The following is a 21,099-nucleotide window of genomic DNA, read 5'->3' as shown; positions in this document are numbered from 1 at the left end:
ATTAATAGCTATTATAAAAGGCAGGCTATTAAAGTTATAATTATTTAATATATATATCTCTTAAGAGCTTATTATTTTAATTAAGATTTATTAAGGTTAATTTATATAAGGATTTTAATAATTTTAGTAGTATTAAAAGAAGAAGCTATCTAACAGGAACTTTATATACCCTGCAGGTACCTGCAAAAAAGCGGGGTAAGTGACCTGTGGCAGTCTTATGCCGCTCAAAGAGATAGGTAAATTGCGTTAGGTCCCTTACAGTACCCCGCAGGTCCCTTCAACGTCCGTCTTGTCCACTGCAAGCTCAGCCCGTCAGATCCAATGCAAAGCATGGCCTGAATCACATGCATCAACAAAAAGAGTCCAGCATTTGGTTTGGCATGAAGGGATAAAAGAATCGAGGAGCTTAGTGCTAATAACAAGTGCCTCATTGAGTCATTATGATCCTCAAGATCTATAATTATCCATAGAGACCCTTGTAAATAGACGTAAACACGCCTACGTCATCCCCGTCATTATCGCCAGCATCATCTCACTTCGTACTGTAAGCTCCCCCCGCCGCTGACTGGGCTTGCATGTTTCATTTTCTCCTCCGACATCATCCCATTCATTCAGTCAAAGTGCACGTAAACCTACGACCTCAATCAAACACCAATAGTGCTCACATCTTATCGGCCCTCAGGCCCAAATCCTTCATCATGGAATCTTTCTCTCTACTTAAGCGTCGTACCACCGACCTCCTCCACAATGTCCAGCAAAACCTCCCCTCTATGCCTATGCCTTCCGTTCCATCCGTCCCCTCGGCAACTCACCAGAAGAAGAGTTCTATGAAAGGAACATGGGAGCGCATTGATGCTCCTGACGTCCCCCGTTCTTCCCATTCTCTCAATATCGTCCACGGAACCGCTTACCTCTTTGGTGGAGAGATCGAGCCCCGGAAGCCCGTCGACAATGATATGCATGTAGTGACTCTCCCTTGGAGCAGTGCCGGCGCCGATTACTTCAAGATCAAGGCAGTTCCCGCCAAACCAGATGCCCAGCCGAGGAAGACTGAGGTTCAGCAACCCGTTCAGCCAAAGGCTCCGGAGCCAGTCAAATCCGACGAGAAGCAGGACGAAGAGGAGATTGAGAAGAAGCTCGATGAAGTTTCTCTGGCGGAGGACGACGAAGAGGATGAAGAAGACGACGAGTCTTCAGATGAAGAGGTCGAGAGCAAGTCCAAGGGTAAACAGCCTGCTGGTCCCGAACAGCCGGAACTGGGTGATGTCCCAGCTTCACGAGTCGGCCATGCTACTGCCGTCATCGGATCCCGTATTTTTCTTTTTGGTGGTCGCGGGGGTCCCGATATGCAGCCTCTTAACGAAGGTGGCCGTGTTTGGGTCTTTGACACCCGCTCCAACACATGGACATACCTTGACCCTGCCCCTGTCGTTCCAGGTGGTGCAATTGTACCCCAACCCGCACCGCGAAGCTATCACACAGCCACATCGATCGACCGCCCCCGAGACTTTGCTCCTAAGCGGCCCAAGGAACCTGAGACCTGGGGACAGTGGGCACTCGGGGACACCTCCAAGACGGGCATTCCTCAGGCTCCTGTTGTTGGTAATGTTGCTGAAGATGCTGTGGATGAAGAGTCGGATGGCTACGGTACCTTCTTCATTCATGCTGGATGCCTCGCCAATGGCGAGCGCACCAACGATATTTGGGCTTTCAACGTCCACGATCGTACTTGGACTGAGCTTCCTGCTGCGCCAGGCCCTGCTCGAGGCGGCAGTGCCATCTGTGTGAGCAAGACCCGCCTGTTCCGCTTCGGTGGTTTTGATGGACAAAGTGAACTCGGAGGGCAACTTGACTTCCTCCACCTCGAAGTTGAAACGTTTGACGATAGAGGCACCAAGGGTGAGGTTGCTGTTCGCGCCCGTGGTGGTTGGCAAACCATTCTTGAGAGTGATCCGAATACCGACTCAACTGAAATCCACGCCGAACCAGCTCAGATCTGGCCAGAACCCCGAAGTGTCGCATCTTTGGAGGCAATCACTTCAGGTGCTGGTTATGAGTATCTTGTCCTAACCATGGGTGAACGTGACCCCAGCTCAGAAGGTCATGAAGGTGCAGGCAAGTTCTTGAATGATGTCTGGGCTTTCCAAGTTCCGCCTCTGGGTATGACGGCCGCCAGCGTTACCGCTGCCATGTGGCAAGCTGTCGGCCGCAAGACAGGTGAGGGCAAGTGGACAAAGCTTGATCTTGAGCCATATGACGATGATAACAGTGATGAGATGCCCGTCGCGAGAGGCTGGCTTGCGAGTGCACCTATGGGTGAGCTTGAGGAGAGCGGCATTTTGATTTGGGGAGGTTTAGGCGAAGACAATCAGCGCCTTGGAGACGGTTGGATCTTGCGAGTGGGCGATTCCTAGGTGAAAATGATGAGAGATTGAACAAATAGCCGGTTTGGATGTAGTGTTCCTTTTTGGCGTAACATGTTTTTGACGATTGTATCAATTGAACGAATGGAACGAAGAAACAAGATCCTATGCAGACACAATACCTCACACAGCATATCATATTGTTATTGACAAGAATCCACGCATTCTATACCTGAAATAGCATTTGACATGGTGTTATGTACAGTTGAAGCCTCCTCCCGCCGGACACTTTTTGCATTTCTTGCTATTGAACTAAAAAAGAGAGATAATAATGTTATAATTCTACAGGTCCGCCCTTGTGGTCTCGGTTCCCCAGGGCTCCGCGTTGAGGCTTGTTTGACCAGCACTGTTCTCACATGTATCTCGGCTGCTGAGAGGACCAGGCTTAGGAACGTTGACAGTAGAGGGATCGGAAGCAGTAGCCTGGGCCCGGAGCGACTTGAGGAGGTCCTTCACGGAGGCGGGGGTGAGATCCTCATAGTAGTCGTCGTTGATCTGGATCATGGGGGCGTTGACGCAGGCACCGAGGCACTCGACCTCGAGAATGGTGAAGAGACCGTCGGCAGTGGTCTGGCCCTGCTCAATTCCGAGCTCCTCCTTAATGGCCTTGACGATAACATCAGATCCGCAGCCTCCAAGTTGGCAAGGTGTCTATTGGGGCCAATGTTAGTGGGTTATGTTTCTTAGATTATCCGTTAATCTTCAATGACGTCTAATCGTCATTGCCAGACTAGTGTGAAGCAATTGCCGTCGACAAGGGGATGCTTCATGTAGGAAAAAAACATACCGTAGTGCAGATCTGGACAAAATACTTGCCCACGGGTGTTCTGTTATACATGGTGTAGAAAGAGGCAACCTCGTACACTCGCATGGGAGGCATCTCAAGAAGACGGGCGACCTCGTTCATGACGCTAATGCTGGTGAAGCCGTGCTGGCGTTGGCCGAGGTCCAGCAAAGGCATGACAGCAGCTTTCTTGTACTGGGGAGGGTATCGCTTGAGGATCTCGGCAATGACGGTCTGGTTCTTCTCGTTGAACTTGAAGGGGATGTCGGGGTTGTTGTCCTCGGTGTTTCGATGCTGTCATACGGCCATAGGTCAGACAAGTTGGTTCTCATCGCTAGCAATCGCACGCCGATAGATCTACCATGATCTAGGGTCCAGGGTCGCAATTGACAGCGCCAATTGGCCTACTTACCACCATGAGAGTGTCGCTTCGTCGGCTGGCTGTGAGAGAGAAGGCGGCGCGAGACTGAGGGCGGGCAGCCCGGCACACCGGCCGGATGGCGGAGCGGATGAAGGGAGTGAGCTTGCTCGCCATTGTGGATGATTTGTTGATGCTTTTCCTGAGCGAGCGGAGCGGGTGTCGTCGCGAGGGCGGGAGGGCTTCTAAAGTCGTCGGTTCCGGATCTTGTCAAAATGTCGCCGTCGTAGCGAGCATTGCAATTCAAGTTGGAGCTGCTTGCAAAATCAACATCGATGATTGGTGCGTTTGGCCCAAGGTTTAGCCGTCCCGGTGTGGGCCGATGGAGAGGTACGTACCGCCTCCATGAAGCTCTCTAAGGCACTTGGTCTAGGTATCTCAAGCTGTGATTCCTCATCTTTAATCCATTACCTTGTACCTCAATTGCCATGTAACAGCTCGTTCCTTAGATCTCCATCATTTATGCTTAAATGGTTAACCTCCTATAAATCATCATTATTGGTTTAGCCACGCAAGAGTTCCAATCAGCCACCAACGTGAGCAAACGTTGATGGACTTGGGTAACAGTAGCCCTCCTTGCTAACAGAACCTACCTATCTTGCCAACCCATAACCTTCCGTCTTCAACACTCACAAATAACACTCTATGAAGACAAATTTCGCGATTTTGGTGGTACCACATGCTCCTCTGTCCTTGTGCGCGATCTCCATACCTGTTGGTATGCCTACCTAACCACTGGCCATGTCGTGAATCACGATGCGGTTTCAATAGCCTATAACCCAACTTGCTGTAAGGTGGGTTCTGTTGAACGATGATCAGCATTCGTTTTGGAATCTTGAATTTGAAACGATATCCAATTGGATTCGTTCCTTTTCATGGCACAAGCAGGATCCAACACGTCGATCTCTTTGATGCTCGTAAAACAACACCGAAACTCAAGCCATCCACTACTGAATTATGTCTTCACTCATGATCTTTCAGGTAGGACAACCGAAGAGTTGTAGCATACTCGATTATATGCGCAAGTGTTGCTTTATACTCGCTTGTTCTCGTGCGAAAGTTAAACGACAGCGTACATGACCAGGGTAATATAAGCTTAAAAGGGTTTTGTCTTTGAACCTTTTTCAACCACAAGACAAACCCGAGTCAAGCTAATCTTGTCACCGCGCATTGTTACAAAGTATTCCGCTCGATCTTTTGGGAAGCACAATTGTTTCGTTCGGCTAGAGGCTTCCCTCCTGCAATGAGACATCAAGTAGATTGGGTGCTGAGGTATCACCACCTTTATGTTGTGGCTCTGGAGGCTCATAACACGGGGCTACCGATGACAACTGGTCCTGTAGTTGATAACTCACCAGACCAGGCGCATAGAACCAGCAAATAATTTGTTGGGCGTTGAAGTGGTATCGATTGTTGTCGTCGTAGGTTTCAGGCGGCGGGTACAGAATAGAGTAGGGAGCCGGCGTTGTGATGGCTGAAGTCCAGTAACGAATGTAGCTAATTTTAGTTAAGCGTCCTCATTACTCTCTAAAAAAGGCTGAGGAATTACAGCATGTACAAACAGTTCATGTATATAATATTGAGCCTATTCGCGTCAATAATCCAGCCACGGTTGTAATTATTGGATCTGTCATTCATTTGGTTCCGGTGCCATCGTTTATCGTGAGTTGACAACCCCTGGCTCAACTCTATCGTCTCGGTCTCAAAGTGAGAGACCCTTGTTTTTAACTAAGAGCTAGGATCTTTCAGCTAATATCTTAGTTCTAGAGCCACTTTGGAGGCGCCAGATCTTAAATGAACTACGGAAGGAGGTAGGTAGATGGCGCACCTCCTTCCTGAGGTTTTCAGCTTGGCTTGGCTTGATACTTCTAGGCAATTGCAACTCGTCTGAGCTGGACCTCCTTCCATCTTACAAACAAAAAGAACCTTCAATTTCAGCTGACTAGACACTCTGAAATCCATCTCTCTTAAAGCATCGATATCTCGACTTGTCGATAACACCGCATCATGCCAATCGAGTCGCGATTTTCGGTCTCGGTTCCTAACTGCTCGATTCAACAATGGATATTTGGCTCGCCTTCGGGGCCATTGCCAGATCAGAAGGCCTTCATCGAAGCTGATAACCCTGAGCAACGCTATTTCACCTACAACCAAGCTCGATTGTTTGCAAAGCGTATCGCCGTCGGTCTTGTTAACAATGGTCTTAGGCCAGGTGACCGCGTTCTCCTCTTCGCTAGTAACAGCTTATTCTTCCCAACCATTGTGATGGGCATTTGGATGGCCGGGGGCATATTCACAGGAGCTAACCCTGGGTATGTCACTCGAGAGTTGGCCCATCAACTTCAGGATAGCGAGGCATCATTCATCGTTGCTGCGGAGGGTGGCATGGAGGTGGCATTGGCTGCTGCCTCACAGGTTGGTATGGAAGCTTCACAAGTCTTTTTGTTGGATTCGACATGGCCAGATTCACCTGTTGAGACACAACCTAGAGAAGGCAGTCGACACTGGACAGAGCTCATTGCATCCAGGCCAGAAGGCGAGAGATTCGAGTGGACTGAGCCAATGGATTCTAAAGACTCTGTCTGTTCTCTCAATTACAGCTCAGGCACTGTAAGTTATGCTTTCAACTTTGTCTCAATCCTGAATTAGTGCCGCGAAGCTAATAACAGTAGACTGGAATACCAAAAGGTGTCGAGATCTCACATTACAATCATGTTGCGAATAGCTGCGGTGTGACTCTTTTCCATAAGCTCCATCCTGACTACGAAGCTCGACGCCAATGTGCTGCTGCCCTGTGTTTCCTCCCCATGTATCACGCCTTTAGTCAAGGCTACTTCATCACCAGCTTCCCTTGCGAGCGAGTTCCTGTATACATCATGTCTTCTTTTGATTTCCCTAAAATGCTCGCACATATTCAGAATTTCCGCATCACGAAGCTTCTAGCTGTTCCCCCTATTCTTGTTCTTATGTCGAAAAACCCACTTGCACGTCGTGCCGACCTGAGTAGCATCGACATGATCGCATCCGGTGCTGCCCCGTTAGCGAAGGATACACAACGCGAGATAGCCGGGATGATACCTGGGGGCGAGTCAGTAGTACGGCAAGGTTGGGGGATGACTGAAGCGACCTGCACCGCATTGTCGTGGGACCCTAACAAAGCTCCCAGCTCTGCGGCTGGTGAGCTGACGCCAGATTCTAAAGCCAGGTTGGTCCATATCGAAACTGGAGAGGAAATTACGGCTGCAAACATCCCAGGAGAACTCTGGATCACGGGTCCTACAGTAATGCGTGGCTACTGGAGAAACTCAAGTGCAACCCAAGACGCATTTGTTACTGACTCTGACGGCACTCGATGGCTTCGTACCGGGGACGTCGCATATGTGGAGGAATACGCAAAAGGGTCTCTCTTTCATATCGTGGATCGCGTCAAGGAGTTAATCAAGGTTAAAGGCATGCAAGTTGCTCCAACTGAACTCGAGTCTCTCCTACTTGAACGAGAAGATGTTGCCGACGCCGCAGTTGTTGGAGTCAAGATCAACGGTGAAGAGCTCCCACGAGCCTATGTCGTCAAATCAGCAAAAGCAAAAGACACATCTGAAGAAGACATCGCAGACTGGCTGGCTAGTCGTGTTGTCAAATACAAACAACTTGAGGGGGGGTGGTCTTCGTTCACGCTATCCCCAAAATTCCTGTAAGTCTATGACCCCTCTCATTATGAGGCGCTGTAAGTTCGAGGCTTACATATTGTCACTCCAAGTCGGGCAAGATCTTGCGCAAGGCTCTTCGTGAGCGAGCAAAACGCGAAGTTAGCAACGGCCTTGAGGTGCGCGCCAAGCTGTAGGTCAGCGGCGGCGACGGGCGCGCATGCTAATCTATTGCATCCCTTTGCATAAAACCCCTAGGGTAGGGGGGCTGTCTCAACACGTAACAGTAGCATCTTTCATGGTTCTTCAAGGCATAACTTTGTTTCCATTGATCGTCCACACAGGCCTCAACATGCCCTTACCATGAGACATATATTTCAAATTCCATCACCAACCATCATCCTGACCTCGTCTAACAGTGTTGAGGGCATCTTCATATCTCGAGCCCTATCAGCTCGACCTCCATCAATTCGATGTTGGCCTGGCAGCTTCACACCATCGGCGATTCCCAATATCTCCTGGGCAACCGCTATTCCACATCTCGCCGCCACTGGCATTCCATGACCCGTATATCCAACACTAACCCACAGGCCATTATCTTCACCGCCCAGAGAAGCGGGTAGTTGACCAACCCAGGGATAGCCATCTTTCGAATAGCCCATGATGCCAGTCCACTCATAAGTAGCTGGCAGAGAAGTGTCCTCGGATTCTTCTGGTGCCCTTAGCTTGACGGCCTCATGAAGCGAAGCACGCAATCGCTGGGCTATAACTGGGTCGATTGAATCGTCCCGCGATAGTCCAACTTGGCCGTCAGATGAGCCTAACCTCTCACCGCCAGTGATAAGTTCACCCGAAGGTCTCTGGACAAGATAGTCATCTCCTCCAGCTGGAGTCCACCACACGTGGCTATGCTCCAGTGGTGAGCTGCCGTCTGAAGGGGTGAGAGCAGCAACTTGACCACGTACGGGAACGATGTACCCAGATAGCTTTGGGATAAGGTGTGAAGTGTAAGCATTAGTTGCTAGGATGAGTTTCTTGGCTACTATCTGGCCACGAGGGGTGTGGAGGGCCCATGAGTCACCTATCCGCTGAAGGTGCTCCACGGGTGTCTTTGTTTGAAGATTGAAGACGCCGGAGTCGTTCTCTTTAAGGAGGCTCTCGAGAACCCAGCTAACGAGCTTATAGGGCCATAGTTTAGCAGCGTTGGGCTGGTATATGGCAGCAGATGCCCCTGGAACTCGCAGCTTCTTCAGCTGCTCCTGATCCGTGATAACCTTGATATCGTTCGCAAGGTCAGGATTGGTTTTCTTTAGAAGATTTAGATGTCGGGTCACGATGTCGAGGATTTCTTGTGAAGGAATGCGATGCACGCCTCCAACTGTCTCCCAGTCACAAGGGATCTTGTGCTCTGATACAAGGTGCTTTAAGAAGTTGAAAGTGTCCAGTTCAAATTGAGCTACTGGAGCTTTGGCGGCGTAAATAAGAGGCTGGCAATGGCCGCCATTCTGATAATAATCAGTAAACCTGTATAAAAAGACTCTCACCAGACTCAACCTACTCTTCCTGTAGCTCCCCAACAGGCCTCTCTTGCCTCGAGAAGCACCACATTCTTACAGCCCCCTTTGACAAGCTCTCTCGCTGCAAATGCCCCCGTGATACCACTGCCCACGACCACAACGTCAGCCGTGGAAGGGAGCTCTGCTGTAGTGCGATGCCCGAGGAGCTTCTCCGATGGTTTGTGGTGCCAGTACGATTTTGTGCTCTCAATGCTAGGCAATTCGGCCTGTCCTGGTAGTAGCGCGGGGATTGTCATTGTTTACTGAGGCGTATTAAGTGTATATGTGGATGCTGATGTGAGACTAGATATGAGTTGAGGTAAGTTGCGGAGATGTAAGTTGAAAGGCCGGCGGGTTATGCATCGAATGTGAATTTGCTTTGGTAAACCCCGCCTTAGACGGCAGTTATTGGAGGGCGTTGGCGTGACATTAGACGTGTTACGTAGATTTCCGTATTCATCAGTCGCATGCATAGGAGCTCGATAGACTGATATGATAGAGAGCTGCAGTATCATAGGCTTTCAGATATCACGCATACATTCCAAGACATCACGCAATTTAATACAAAGCCAAAGCGAAGTGTTGATTGTGAGTTGATCATATTATTCATGCCATTTCGTCGTCAGAATCGTCAGCAGCTATCAGATCAACCTCCTCCGTCCAGTGACCCTTTGAATCTATCCCATTCTGCCTTGCTTCGGCAGTGGGCTTCTAAAGTATCCTTCCACCATGCTTGCATGCTTGCTTAAAGAGACATTACTATAATTTACAATATTCCAGCGTCTCATGTAGCAAATCCTGCACCTTCCAATGACTCGATACAATCAGTTATTGAAGACAACCGTCTCTTTTTGGCTCTTCCATATGCTGTGTCCTGTGCTGTTTCCCCTCTCTGCTGAATCCTGCAGAGGTTTGCCGGAACTTTTGATTATTACTCCCACCCAATATGCGCTGTAATCACAGCATGTCTAATGCTTTCCGGGGTATTTCGTACACGCAGTCTCGATGTTGAGACGCCAAATATTCAAGCCATCTTGGTGAGAGGGGCACATTCTTCAAATCGTGCTCTCGCTCCCAGTGGCAGACAAAGAAAAGTTGACAAATGAAAAAAAATAGTCGATTCGGGGAACTGTCGTGGTGTCCCTGGTAGCGACGGCCTCCGGATCGAAGGTTGAATAAAGAACTCAACAAAACGCCGTGGGAATAAATCTCCCGCTAATGGCTTCCATTCCTCATGGTATTCGTGTCGTGTCGTAGTAGCAAATAGGTAGATATCGTCAGAGCACATAATTCCTCCTGGTCGTGAGTGCTATGTTCCTAGTTCGAGCCAGGTTCTCCAACATCGTTCAGGCGTATTTCCTCCTATAAAAATCGCAAAAAGTTCCTTCTCAGCAGAACTCCAGTGCTATCCAGAGTGCAATGCAACCAGGTAATTTCCTCTAGACGTCGGTCATCTCTGTGTCACTGTCACCACCCTCTGCGATAGAAATAGGGATCAACTCCTCGTCAGGTCCCCAGTTTCCTTCATAAACAGTTGCCGGTGCGGCACGGTGATGACCAACCCATTGCAAGCCCTCAAGTTCCAGAACCTGATGCACAGTTGGTCGCTCACTGGGCTCTTGAGCTGTCATCCATCGCACAATCAAATCGAGGGAACTGTTGTGCGTGGCATTAACCATAAATTCGGGAGGTTGCAATAGTTCCGATCGCTTGGACGGGCCAAACAAGTTGCTTGGGTCGTGGGTCTTGCCACTTGTGAAATCATCGCTGTGCATTATCTCGGTAGGGTTACCAGTGGCATCTCGCTGGACCTCAATCGAGGGGTTCCAGGTGAGGCTGGGCACTTCGGAAAGATCTCCAGAGCGAAGGGCGATCCAGGTGGGTCCATTGTCAGGTAGGACGACGTTGGCAGCTGTCTCAAGGATGATGAGACCAAGAGAGAAGACGTCCGCAGACTGGCACGATTTGCCCTTGAGCATCTCAGGGGCCATGTACTCACGATCGCCCTCAACGTCCACGCCTTCGGCAGATGAACAGGACTGGGCTAGGCCAAAGTCACCAATCTTGAGAACACCTTCGAAGGTGACAAGAATGTTGGCCGGCTTGAGGTCCAGGTGCATGAAACCTGAACCATGGATATCCTTCAGGCCCTATAGAAAGGTCAGTACGTAAAAATGCAGCGAATTGGGTTATAACTTACCAAGCAAAGGTCCTGAAGGATCTTGAAGATGCGGAAGTCGTCCAGTCGTCCACCACGTCCAACATTACCCAGGAACTTGTCGAGGGTACCCTCTTCGCAGTATTCTGTTTGGATATAGAGATGGTTATTGTAGTCCCAGTGATCGAAGTACTGGACTACATGCTCAGAGTAGCTAAGAGTCCTCAAAATCTCGGCCTCTCGGACCTTTGTATCCCGATCCTTTGGTCCCTGGAACGCATGCTTGCTCTTCTTCACAGCATACACTCTTCCCTTGGTGGGGCTTGTTGTCGGGGTTGTGCTGAGGTTGCCAAATGTCATTTGATGGTCCGCCTGAGTGACACGATAGACAACGGAGAATTCACCCTTTCCAATCTGCTCCACCTTGTCAAATCGGGAGGATAGGCTTGCATCAATGTCAATGTTACTAGTACGAGCATTCACAGGGGTAACGAGGAGGCTGGTAGATGATCGCAAGTCCCGTCCTGCTGTTGGTGTGACGGGAGGTGGCATGTTATCAGAGAAGCCATCGCCAATCTGAGAAATAGACAATCGGCTGGTGTCGAGAGGCAGCAAACTTTCACGAGGCGTCTGCGGTGTTCTTCGTCCATCAAGGGGGCTCGCTGATTCACAGAGTTTCGATTTAGTAAATGTCTGATGAGGAGAACTGAGGGAATGACTCAAAGAAACTGTGCTTAGTGGAGAAGGAGAGTGTAATCCTCGTCGAGCCCTGGAACGGCCAAACGACGATAGAGGCAGGTGCGAAGATGGGGAATACAGACGTCCAGCATCGATAAGTCGACTTGAATTGTCGACTGTTCCAGCTGGTCCGTCCGTCGTTGGGATTTCCGACTTACAAGTTGCTTCCCGAGGAATAGAGTTGCCGAGGACCGGAGTAGTAGAGTGCAATGTTCGGTTGGCAGTTGGGCTATGATTATCATGGGGACTCTCAAATGAGTACTCGCTGACCTTGCTAAGGCTGGGAGTCAAGGTGTTCTTAGTTGGAGTAGGGGGAGCGTCGCCTTCCATGGGTGTCGAAAAGTCAATCGTTTCGCCAAAGAGCTTGTGCTCGTCGCCATCCAGGCTAAGGACACTGCCGCGACGTGCACTCCTAGAAGCACTGCCACGCTGGAATATCGACATGCCCTTTCCTGGCCTACCGAAGCTGTTGGGACCTGTGCTGTTACCAAATGGGGTGGAAGGGAGACCGCCAAAAGAATTCCGGTTGTTACCCCTCTTCTTCATGGCACTCCCGGCCGGTGGAGGGAAAGTGGCGAACGGGTTAGAGTGCTTCTTGCATGGTGTATCGGGAGGGGCCATCTTCTTGTCGGCATCCTCTTCGGGGTTTCGGTTGACCTTGGAGATAAGTCCAGTAGAATTGAAGGCGCCCACCCACAACTGCGAGTTGCTGGGTGTCGCCATAGCCTTGGACATGTCATTTGGGCGAGTAGGTCGTGTCGCATTGAGGGGTAGAGATCGTGAGAAAAGGTGAGGTCTAGGTCGATCTGGCATCCGGGCCACGGGAGCATAAATAGGTGCTTCCTCAGTTAGGCTGTTTCCTGAAGACGATGTCGTCAGTGTCTTCGATAGAGGATGTGGTTGGTGGCCCTTGTCGCCAAAGAAAGTAGTGGGTGGTGGTTTCGAGGTCGGCGTTGTAGAAACAAAGGGACTCTCTTGAGGCACAGGAGGAGGAACAAATTGGTCCAGAGAAAGGCGAGGTCGACTTCGGACAGGAGAAAATTCGGAGCTCATCTGAGCCAGCTGTCGTTCACCAGATCGTCTTCCCCAAGATCCTCGCTCCCCATATCTTTGTTGTAGAGTTGACTTACGTAGGGACGATGACCTCTTAGGAACATTCGTCGTCGCAGGTGTTGGTGAGGGAAGGGGATCGCGGAATGGTGATCCGCTAGTGCCCGCAATCTCATACTCGGTAGATGAATCTTCATGTATATAGAAGCCCTGTGAAGATGTCGTGTTGGCGCCAAAGATATTTTGGTCCTCGTTCTGGCCCAGCCCCGATATTCCATGCAAGCTCCGTCGCTTAGCCACCGGGCTTCCCTGGCTCGGTTGGTCCAGATTCATGGTTGCGTCGCTGCGCTTTAATGACCCGTTGTTTGGGACCATCTGGCCGTCACTGTTGGAATCAAGAGACTTGAGAAATGATGTCGGCGAAGATCCAGCGACGTCTAGAGTGAGGCTGCGTCGCTTGACGGGACTGACGGAGATGGGGCTCGTGGCTCCCAGAGCGTTGTTCTCCTGCCCTGATGCGTCGATAACCGAAGGCAAAGGCATCGCAGGTAGTGAGTTGCCGCTATCGGGAGCCATGTTGAGTGCCCTCTTGAGAGGGCTCTTAGGAGATGCGCGTGCTCGCGTCAACGGTCTCGAAGGCGATGTCTTACAGGCCTTGGCGGAACGCAACGAAAGCCTAACGCTGGGGCGGAAAGGTGTAAAGGCGGTTGAATGCGGGGCACCGTTGGCGTGAGGAGGTGCTGAGCGAGTGTGCGACGGTAGAAGCTGTTGATTTTGCGGTGTTGCGCCAAATCGACGACAAGGCGATTGAGGTGAGGTTTGGTGGGGGCTCTCGGGGCTCAGCGAGTTTTGGGAGTTAGAGCGCGTCAAGAACTTCGAAGGTGATCGTGAAATAGAGCGTCGGAGGGTGCGAACTGCCGATGTGACGTCGATGTGGTGGGCGTGTGTTGGTGATGGTAGGGCGAGTGTGCCACCGCTGCTGTTCGAGAAGGACATTGTGAGGTTGTGAAGTGCTGCGCGCTGCGGTATTGCGCGAGCAGATGACGCAGTAAGGCTGATGGATGGAAACAGTAAACTTGACTTTATCGATATTTACTGATGGTGATAGATAAAGCGATCGGTGAAGAATGCAGTAGGGAGAAATAAAGGTTCCGGACGTTGGTGAGCCAAATGTACAGGACGTTAACGGTATTGCGTGAAATGGCCAAGCCGAAGATGTGAGAAGCAGCTCGACGCGATACCCTACAAATCGCAAAAGCTATGCCAGTCTCACTCGGATGTCGAAGGTCATATCATGACTCGACAACTGAAGGTAAATCAGACGCTAAAGTGAGGTAGGCAGAAGGCAGAAGTGCGTTGAGTGTAGGCTTCCGTTTAAGTGCCCGAATGGTGATGTCGTCGACAAGGCAGCCAGATAGATACCTTTAGATAAGAGTGGGCCGACGTGAGTTCGCGTTGAGTGTCGAGTAAATATGAGTGATTGTCGACAAGAAAAGTGAGGTTGAGTTGAGGAGGAAAGTTGGTAGAAGTTGAAACTACTAAGCAGTTGTAGGAGTAGTCGTGCTGCAGGTGGTGGTGGTAGTGTCGTGTTTCGTAGAAGATGTCCGGGTTGGACTTGGGGGTGGGCGGGTTGAAGAGACGAACGGGAAGACAAGAGAGTAAGGTAGGTTAACTAGTTAGTTAGTGTGTGGCAGTTGGACCATGGCGCTCGTGAACGGGCATGGGCTACTGATCCTGACACAAACTAAGAAGTTGTAAAGAAGAGACTAATGAAAAGCAAATTGTCCCTGCAGTTGTCGTCCGGTCTTGTCTTCGCTTTTACTTTGCTCTCGCTCGTTCTGTCTTTGTTTTTGTGGTTTGTTTGAATCCACAAGCAGCAGAGTTCAGAGCAATAATACTATACTGCCCTGTCGTGTACAATACCCCTCGTGTGGCTGCGTTGAAACCCAAGAACCCTTCCTCAGGGCATAACGTGGATACTTCAACGGGGGTCTGGTGACTCAGAATATCAGGTCGAAAGGACAACGACTGGTAGTGGCAAGTCAAGCTGGTATGCACTCGTCTGGGCTTTCTTGGTGTCTGTGTTGGAAAGTTGGTGCAGACGAGAGTTGACTTGCAAGTAAAAAGACCCAGAGGGTGTGACAAAATACTAGTGAGGTAGGACAGGATAGGATGGGATGAGAGGGAAGGGCAGGCGCGCAAGAAAGAGGATGGACAAGACAGCCTGGAGTGGTTGGAAGAGGGGGTCCGCTATGGATGGATGGGGATAGGGAGCGTGGGAGCCCAGGGATGGCGCGTGTTGGCGCTGGAGGCTAACGGTTTGGCGCACGCCCCGTAAAAATAGCAGGCAGCTCAGGTTAAGTTAGTGGGGGATTTCCAGCTGTCTACAAGCCTCCCGTCTTCAACCAATATCAATATATCGATTGATGAGGAACGGGAGAATCACTAGAACAGTCAATATCACAACAGGAAAACAACGCGCGTACTCTCCGCCAGGGAGGCAAATTCAGTTTTGTGTATCCGTACTCGTACTCTACAATTAAAAATCTCTTCGTTATATTAAAGAGGCTGGAAAATAACAAGCTGGGGTAGAGGCGCGCGACAAGTGACGCATTTGTTTACTCGTTTGCCTAAAAAGGAATAGTGTCACACGAAAAGACGCGTTTCTCCAAACAAAAGCTAGGGGTGCAACAACATACAGACATCAATTCACTAACACACCCTCCAGGCAGGCCCTGTTAGCGAGTGGCTTCCTTCAAGGATGGCGCCGGGAGCTGGTCCCCGTAACTCAACCCGCTCATGGCCCGCCCATGTTCCATCTCAAGCCTCTGGGCTACTGATTGCTACTCTACTCTACAGGTAGAGTAGCACTGATCTCTCTGTCTCATCGATGATGGCACGTTCATCGGAACAATCACATTCCTTCGTGACTTCGTCATATCCAGAGGTTCTCTCTCTATGTCTTGATGCTTCCTCCTCGTCATCCGTAGGAAGGACAACCGACTTATTGAATAACGACGATCGTTGATCGTCAGGGAAAATCAGGCTGTCTGTGACTGATTGTTCCCGTGGACTTGTTGAGCCTCGATGCCTGTTGCGCTAGGACACTGAAAAGTGAGGACCATGATATCCATGGGTAGAGTCTGGAGTGGTTCCTGAAGCCAACCTCAAACTTCAGACTGACCAGCATCCCTTCTGCGTCTACAAGAAAGAAAGATGTATACGGATGTAATTAGATATGTTCACTTGTAAAGGAAGTCTGGCCCTTCTTGCTCACATCTTCCAAGCTGAAATAGCCTCTAACAGCACCAAACTTCGTGTGGAAATCATCTTATTCAAGAGACTGACATGTAAGTCGGACATCCAAAGCCCTGGTTCGTCAACACCCCACTGGGCGCCTCTCAGCGCCAGTGCTCAGGGGTATCCCCGTCCTTCAGACGCTCCTCGAGCCATCGCAAGCCACTTCACCCCTGAGACCTCCCCTCAAGCTCTGTTCTTACCAGCCAGGGGAGATCCCATGGCACTGGCAGTTGGCATGGGATGGCGCTCGTTGGACTGAAGATCGCCTCTAACATGGCATGGAATTCTGGTGGAATGGCATGAGGTCTATTCTCAATGGAGCAAAAAAGACGAGCGCTTCTGCTGGTCAGTCTAGAGGTCGCAGGTATTGTAGGACAGCAGTATCAACTTAGACGCTGGAGTAACTGTCCCAAGATAGATCGAGGGTCGCAGCTCGGGCACTTGCACTGGCACTCGCAGGTTGCAGCGAGTCCAAAGCAAGATACGATTGGGATGGGGGGTTGGGGCCGTGTCTAGAGCCCACCCGTTCGCTGGCTCCCGTCCCCTTCAGACCATTCAGCGTCATGATCGTCGCCATCACTTGCTGGTGGGCATGCTTTATCCCGGGTCCCATCACTCGCCTCGTACAGGACTGGACTACCTCGAACAAGTGAGTGAGTTGTGTTGTACAGCGTGTACAACAGAGACAACGTCAGCCCTGGCTAGTCAATGGGAACAGTAGGACCTAGTTTTCGTTAACCAGCGAGTTCTTCATCCTAGCCACTTCCAATGGAAGAGTCTTCTCTCCTTCTTACTGTCGCTCAGTGGCCCTCTTCTTCAGGCCCTCTCTGCCTCCACCAGCAGAATCAGTAGCAGTCATGACATGGCCATACCAGGCCAGGCCAGCTCATCGCATCGGGCACAGGCACCTCCAAGGCTAGCATCAGCATCAGTGTCAACCATGTCCTGACCTACATCCCGATATGCCGGCCCCTCTCATGACGCGCAGGAAATCTTCCCGTTCTGATCAAAACAAACAAACGATTTGCTTCCCCTATCCTCTTGTGCACTCCCCCACTAGCTGACGGTGGCAATTTGAGCTTTAATTGTGCTCTTTATGCCCACCAGCCCATGTCATCTCGCTTCTTATGAGTGAGTCCGGGGTGGCCCCCGCTATATGCGAGAGGGCACTCGCGCTAACAATTCAATTCTGTGCGCTCGTCAGTTGTTGGGCCTGCGTGTGGACGAGAAGAGGCACAAAAGCCCTGCTCGTGAGCCTGGGGCCTAGGCCAGAGGGACCACAAAGCGCATCAAATCGAAAAGTTACGCATCGTACTTTTGAGATTTGAAGCCCCTGGCATGTCGTCCATCTAATCAACTGCCAATCAAGGCCTTCAATCGGCATTGCTTCTACCGTTGCTGCTCCGTGCTTCTTGATCGGAGGTTGTAGATCAACTCATATATCGACTTACACGGATCATCATCGTCACTTACACTGACATAATGAAAGGTCCTTCATTATTCACATTCAACAGATCAGCTCAACTCAATTCACTCACATGCATCCCCCGCGCTCGCATATTTTACACTAGACAGGGGATGCAACTGGCTGTGCACAACATATCAGTGCCAACTTTGTTGACCGCCTGACTTGGTTGCATATTTTATGGGACGTCGCTGCAGCTAGCACGCCGTTGAAGCACACCGCACAAGTCTGCGGCTCTGTAAATGAACCCCTATGCAGTTCATATTATAAGGGCCGTGTAAGTGGCCTCTGGCGGCAGCGGTCTACATCTTTCAGCGCAGCTTCACCAGCTTAAACCTACTCCTGAGCCCCTATTCACATACTATTTCCTGCAGATGGTAGCCGTTGTCCAGTTGTTGCGATGCAAACCCACGATGTGTTCAAGCGTGATGAAACAAAGCAAGAGTTTAGTTACAGCCTACACATCCACGAAAACTATGCACAACTCAGCTTGTAGTCGAAATTAAGCGCTCGGATAAAGGATGTAGATATTGATTTGATTCATGTGCGTTAAAATGTTGGTTTTGCATAAGAGACCGTCAAGAACAGAACCAACTTGAACCCAAGCGCACCGTTATCCGAAACGGAAGACACAGACAAACGCCATGACGCAAAGTGGCTTCATTCTCGTCTTACCATAACTGCGGCCAAGTGGGCTATGGCTACCCTATAGTTTTCTAGGGTTCGCTGTCATTGGGGCTTAGAAACCTGCTGGCCTCAATAACGGGCCACGCTGGCAATGCAAAATGCATCTCGACGGGCCGTCTGCTTGCCTGATTTCGCCTGTAAGGTTTCGATGCAGCGATGCAATGCTTCAAGTGGACTCGGGACAGGGCGGACACTGCATGAGCGAGCGTAGCATAGACTGTTTGATTGGGCAATTCGACAGCACATTCGCAAGGGAGTCAGCGAGGGGTACAGCAACTTTGCATGTCAACTCCAGCCTTTGACCAAAGTCTCATATGCACCTCCTCGCGAGGGAGGGAGGATCCAGATGAGCGAATTTTGCATGCCAATTGAAGTGGGCGATCCTGAGCACGTAGTCTTCTGGCATCAAATCTTGATGAAGCAATTCCAGTGTCGTGTTCTGCTTCAATAAGCCACATTCTGGGCAAAATCCAGCGTTTCTTTCAAGATTCCCCACAAAGGCATAGTAGGGGATTATAGTGAGACGGCCGAGATACCGAAGATCTAATAAAGTTCCATCTTCTCGAGATGAATCAGACCATTTGGCGGCTAGATCTGAGTCAGTATCAAACTCTCAAGGGGCACTAGTGAATGACAAAATTTCGTCCAGATCTGGACTCGAAGGGAGGGTTCATGTACTTACTGGTATAAACTGTCTCAGCTTCACGCCAGCCTCCCTAAACACCCGGGCTGTGTCGTTGTCCATGCTGTATGTATGAGCGTAGACAACCTCGCTAATGCCCACCTGGCAGATTTTGATACTGCATGTGAGGCAGGGACACGTGTCACAGTATAGGACAGAACCCTCGCGTATTCTTTCTCGTCCCGCTTCCAAAAGTGCGTTCTCTTCGGCATGGATACACAGGCAAGTCGATAAGCCCACTCCGGAGCTGTTGCCGTCATTGCACCTTGGACAGCCTCCTTCAGTGCAATTCTGTAGTCCCCTTGGAGTCCCATTATAGCCGGTGCTAATAACCCTGCGTTCTTTGCCAACAAGCACACATCCGACCCTACGCTTCATACAGTTGGAGCGTTGTGCAGCAAGGGATGCCAATTCCATAAAGTAAGTATCCCAGCAAGGACGAAGACGATCAGGATTTGGGATGTCCAGCTTGCCAAGGGTAGCATAGAGGTGGGCTAGAGAGGATGACGTGTTGAGAAGTCTCACAACAGCACGCGAGATAAGGGGTGAGAGGCCTTTCTCTGCGTCGTATAGGTGGGCATCGCTCTCTGTGACAAAGTCCTCTAGACTCATGTCAGGCTCTCCCGCATGCCTCTGCCTCGCGCGGTCCTGGAACCGTCGCCAGCGGACCGTCAATGGCGCATCGACGGAGAGCAATAAAAAGAATGGTCGACGAAGAAAGACGTCTAGAACGGCCTCGGTGGGAATGTCGGTAGTGACAAAGCGGCTACGCCAGCGTTTTGTCACAAAGTCGAGGAGTTCCTCAGCTGTGGAAAACACGTGTTGCGGACCATCCCGGAGAGTCAGCGTGGTTTCAGAAGCAGACTGGTGACCATTCTTGGTGGTGAGCGCTGTTGAGGTCAGAGCGCCTTTGAATGCTGTCGAGTCAGTAGACTGTGATGGAGACTCTGCACCGTGTTCCGCGGATGATGCGGATTCGGCTCCAAGCGAGGAATTCGAGGGTCTTGGCTGCGATTGTGGCTGTAGATGGAGGAGTTTGAATCCATGATGCTCAACGAGATATTGGGCCACTGTCTTTTTGCCGGAGCAAATACCTGAACGTTGTGAGTTTATGACTTGACGTGGGAAGCTCGTGATATGTTCTTACTGCCGCAGACGCCGATGAGCATGTTGTGGTTTGATGCTGTGGTTTTGTTCTGAAGTTTGTAGAGGTAAAGTCAGGAAGAGGCTTTGGGTGATGTATCATGCCTCACGCTGAGATTTTCGTATGGCCATTTAACGCGTACGGCGACTATTGTAAGCGCGTCGCAGGGTGTGGGGTGCACTGTTTGCGGCTGTGACCGTTGGCGTTCTAGAATGTCTACAGAACCCTTTGACAAGTGTCGCAAACTCGACTTCGAAAGCGGCCGACGAGTTGACAAGTCTGTTTCTCCATCTTACGAGTTATCGTGCAAATCTCGATCTAGTTAGACACTTCATATATATAGATGCTGTGAGTTATGATCAAAGCGCACATTCCAGGAGTCCCGAGAAAGCTTGAACCCTTGAATGTTTCAGACACAAATCTCTCGTTAAATGAGATGGCGTCCTCGAGATGAAGGTCACATTCTTCAAGTGAAAGGTGGAAATAAATCTGAACGGGTGTATACTTGATAACTTCCGATATACCGAGTCTCTGGTTGTGAAGAACGTGTTTCTCCTGTAGCTGAGGTGATGGTAAATGAGTCTTAAGGGTTATTGTTTATGATGGATGGAAATAATGGGGATTGCAATATCGATTTCCTTTTCTCGGTAAAATTCGAAGCTGGTTTACTGACGGTGATATCTTCTTGCTTTCGGTCGGTTACCTCCCATCAATGTAGTTGGGAGATCTTCAACGGGATGACATCCATAGCGTCGATCTGAGGTATGGATATGACAACGTTTTAAATAGACATGAGCATGACTCTATTATGACGATTCAAGAAGAAAACCAGAGTAGAAGACTATTAATACTGCCATGTCCTTTTTTATTTCACATGGGCATTCTGACTTACACACACATTCGCCGCGTTGCAGCCACCAACAGCAAGGACCTTTACTTACCCTATAACCACATATACTCCACGAGGGACGTCTGAAATGGCGATAATGGAAGGCCTGGCCCGAGAGGTAAGTTAGGCTGCGTGACAGGAGGAAGGTGCATGCCCAGGAC

General features: G+C 50.2%; 6 protein-coding genes across 6 annotated transcripts; 2 read left to right on the top strand and 4 right to left on the bottom strand.

The window, feature by feature from the left end:
- The first annotated feature begins 275 nt into the window (after positions 1 to 275).
- On the top strand, positions 276 to 2,580 carry BKA55DRAFT_564275 (uncharacterized protein). Its single transcript, XM_046192480.1, has one exon. The coding sequence runs from the start codon at positions 576 to 578 to the stop codon at positions 2,412 to 2,414; it is 1,839 nt and encodes a 612-aa protein (XP_046051090.1). The 5' UTR covers positions 276 to 575; the 3' UTR covers positions 2,415 to 2,580.
- Positions 2,581 to 3,873, bottom strand: BKA55DRAFT_564273 (thioredoxin-like [2Fe-2S] ferredoxin-domain-containing protein). The gene is made up of 3 exons (XM_046192479.1): positions 3,620 to 3,873; positions 3,211 to 3,501; positions 2,581 to 3,074 (listed from the first exon to the last, which is right to left on the bottom strand). Exons 1-3 carry the CDS (start codon positions 3,740 to 3,742, stop codon positions 2,706 to 2,708), a joined length of 783 nt encoding a protein of 260 aa, XP_046051089.1. The 5' UTR covers positions 3,743 to 3,873; the 3' UTR covers positions 2,581 to 2,705.
- A 1,759-nt stretch (positions 3,874 to 5,632) lies between these two features.
- BKA55DRAFT_537918 (uncharacterized protein) lies at positions 5,633 to 7,320 on the top strand (the record flags this gene model as incomplete). Its single annotated transcript, XM_046189975.1, has 2 exons — positions 5,633 to 6,235; positions 6,298 to 7,320. 2 exons carry the CDS (start codon positions 5,633 to 5,635, stop codon positions 7,318 to 7,320), a joined length of 1,626 nt encoding a protein of 541 aa, XP_046051088.1.
- A 326-nt stretch (positions 7,321 to 7,646) lies between these two features.
- Positions 7,647 to 9,082, bottom strand: BKA55DRAFT_507618 (FAD dependent oxidoreductase; the record flags this gene model as incomplete). The annotated part of the gene is made up of 2 exons (XM_046187351.1): positions 7,647 to 8,774; positions 8,828 to 9,082. The coding sequence occupies 2 exons, from the start codon at positions 9,080 to 9,082 to the stop codon at positions 7,647 to 7,649; spliced, it is 1,383 nt and encodes a 460-aa protein (XP_046051087.1).
- A 1,182-nt stretch (positions 9,083 to 10,264) lies between these two features.
- On the bottom strand, positions 10,265 to 13,767 carry BKA55DRAFT_688531 (uncharacterized protein; the record flags this gene model as incomplete). Its single annotated transcript, XM_046199223.1, has 2 exons — positions 10,265 to 10,975; positions 11,026 to 13,767. The coding sequence occupies 2 exons, from the start codon at positions 13,765 to 13,767 to the stop codon at positions 10,265 to 10,267; spliced, it is 3,453 nt and encodes a 1,150-aa protein (XP_046051086.1).
- A 5,048-nt stretch (positions 13,768 to 18,815) lies between these two features.
- On the bottom strand, positions 18,816 to 20,361 carry BKA55DRAFT_318589 (cytidine deaminase-like protein). The gene is made up of 2 exons (XM_046185672.1): positions 20,053 to 20,361; positions 18,816 to 19,999 (listed from the first exon to the last, which is right to left on the bottom strand). Exons 1-2 carry the CDS (start codon positions 20,072 to 20,074, stop codon positions 18,894 to 18,896), a joined length of 1,128 nt encoding a protein of 375 aa, XP_046051085.1. The 5' UTR covers positions 20,075 to 20,361; the 3' UTR covers positions 18,816 to 18,893.
- Between the last annotated feature and the right edge of the window lie 738 nt (positions 20,362 to 21,099).

The sequence above is a fragment of the Fusarium redolens genome, assembly GCF_020744475.1.
Source record: "Fusarium redolens strain MPI-CAGE-AT-0023 chromosome Unknown BKA55scaffold_6, whole genome shotgun sequence".
Lineage (NCBI taxonomy): Eukaryota > Fungi > Ascomycota > Sordariomycetes > Hypocreales > Nectriaceae > Fusarium > Fusarium redolens.
The sequence above is the reverse complement of the archived record's forward strand: the minus strand, read 5'-3'. Positions and strand labels throughout refer to the sequence as shown.

Coding starts and splice junctions, on each gene's coding strand:
- BKA55DRAFT_318589 (XM_046185672.1), bottom strand. CDS start 20,074: ATGCTCATCGGCGTCTGCGGCA. Junction 20,000..20,052: donor GCTCATCGGCGTCTGCGGCA/GTAAGAACATAT, acceptor CACAACGTTCAG/GTATTTGCTCCGGCAAAAAG.
- BKA55DRAFT_564275 (XM_046192480.1), top strand. CDS start 576: ATGTTTCATTTTCTCCTCCGACATCATCCCATTCATTCAGTCAAAGTG.
- BKA55DRAFT_564273 (XM_046192479.1), bottom strand. CDS start 3,742: ATGGCGAGCAAGCTCACTCCCTTCATCCGCTCCGCCATCCGGCCGGTG. Junction 3,502..3,619: donor GAAGCGACACTCTCATGGTG/GTAAGTAGGCCA, acceptor GCCGTATGACAG/CATCGAAACACCGAGGACAA. Junction 3,075..3,210: donor TTGTCCAGATCTGCACTACG/GTATGTTTTTTT, acceptor TGGCCCCAATAG/ACACCTTGCCAACTTGGAGG.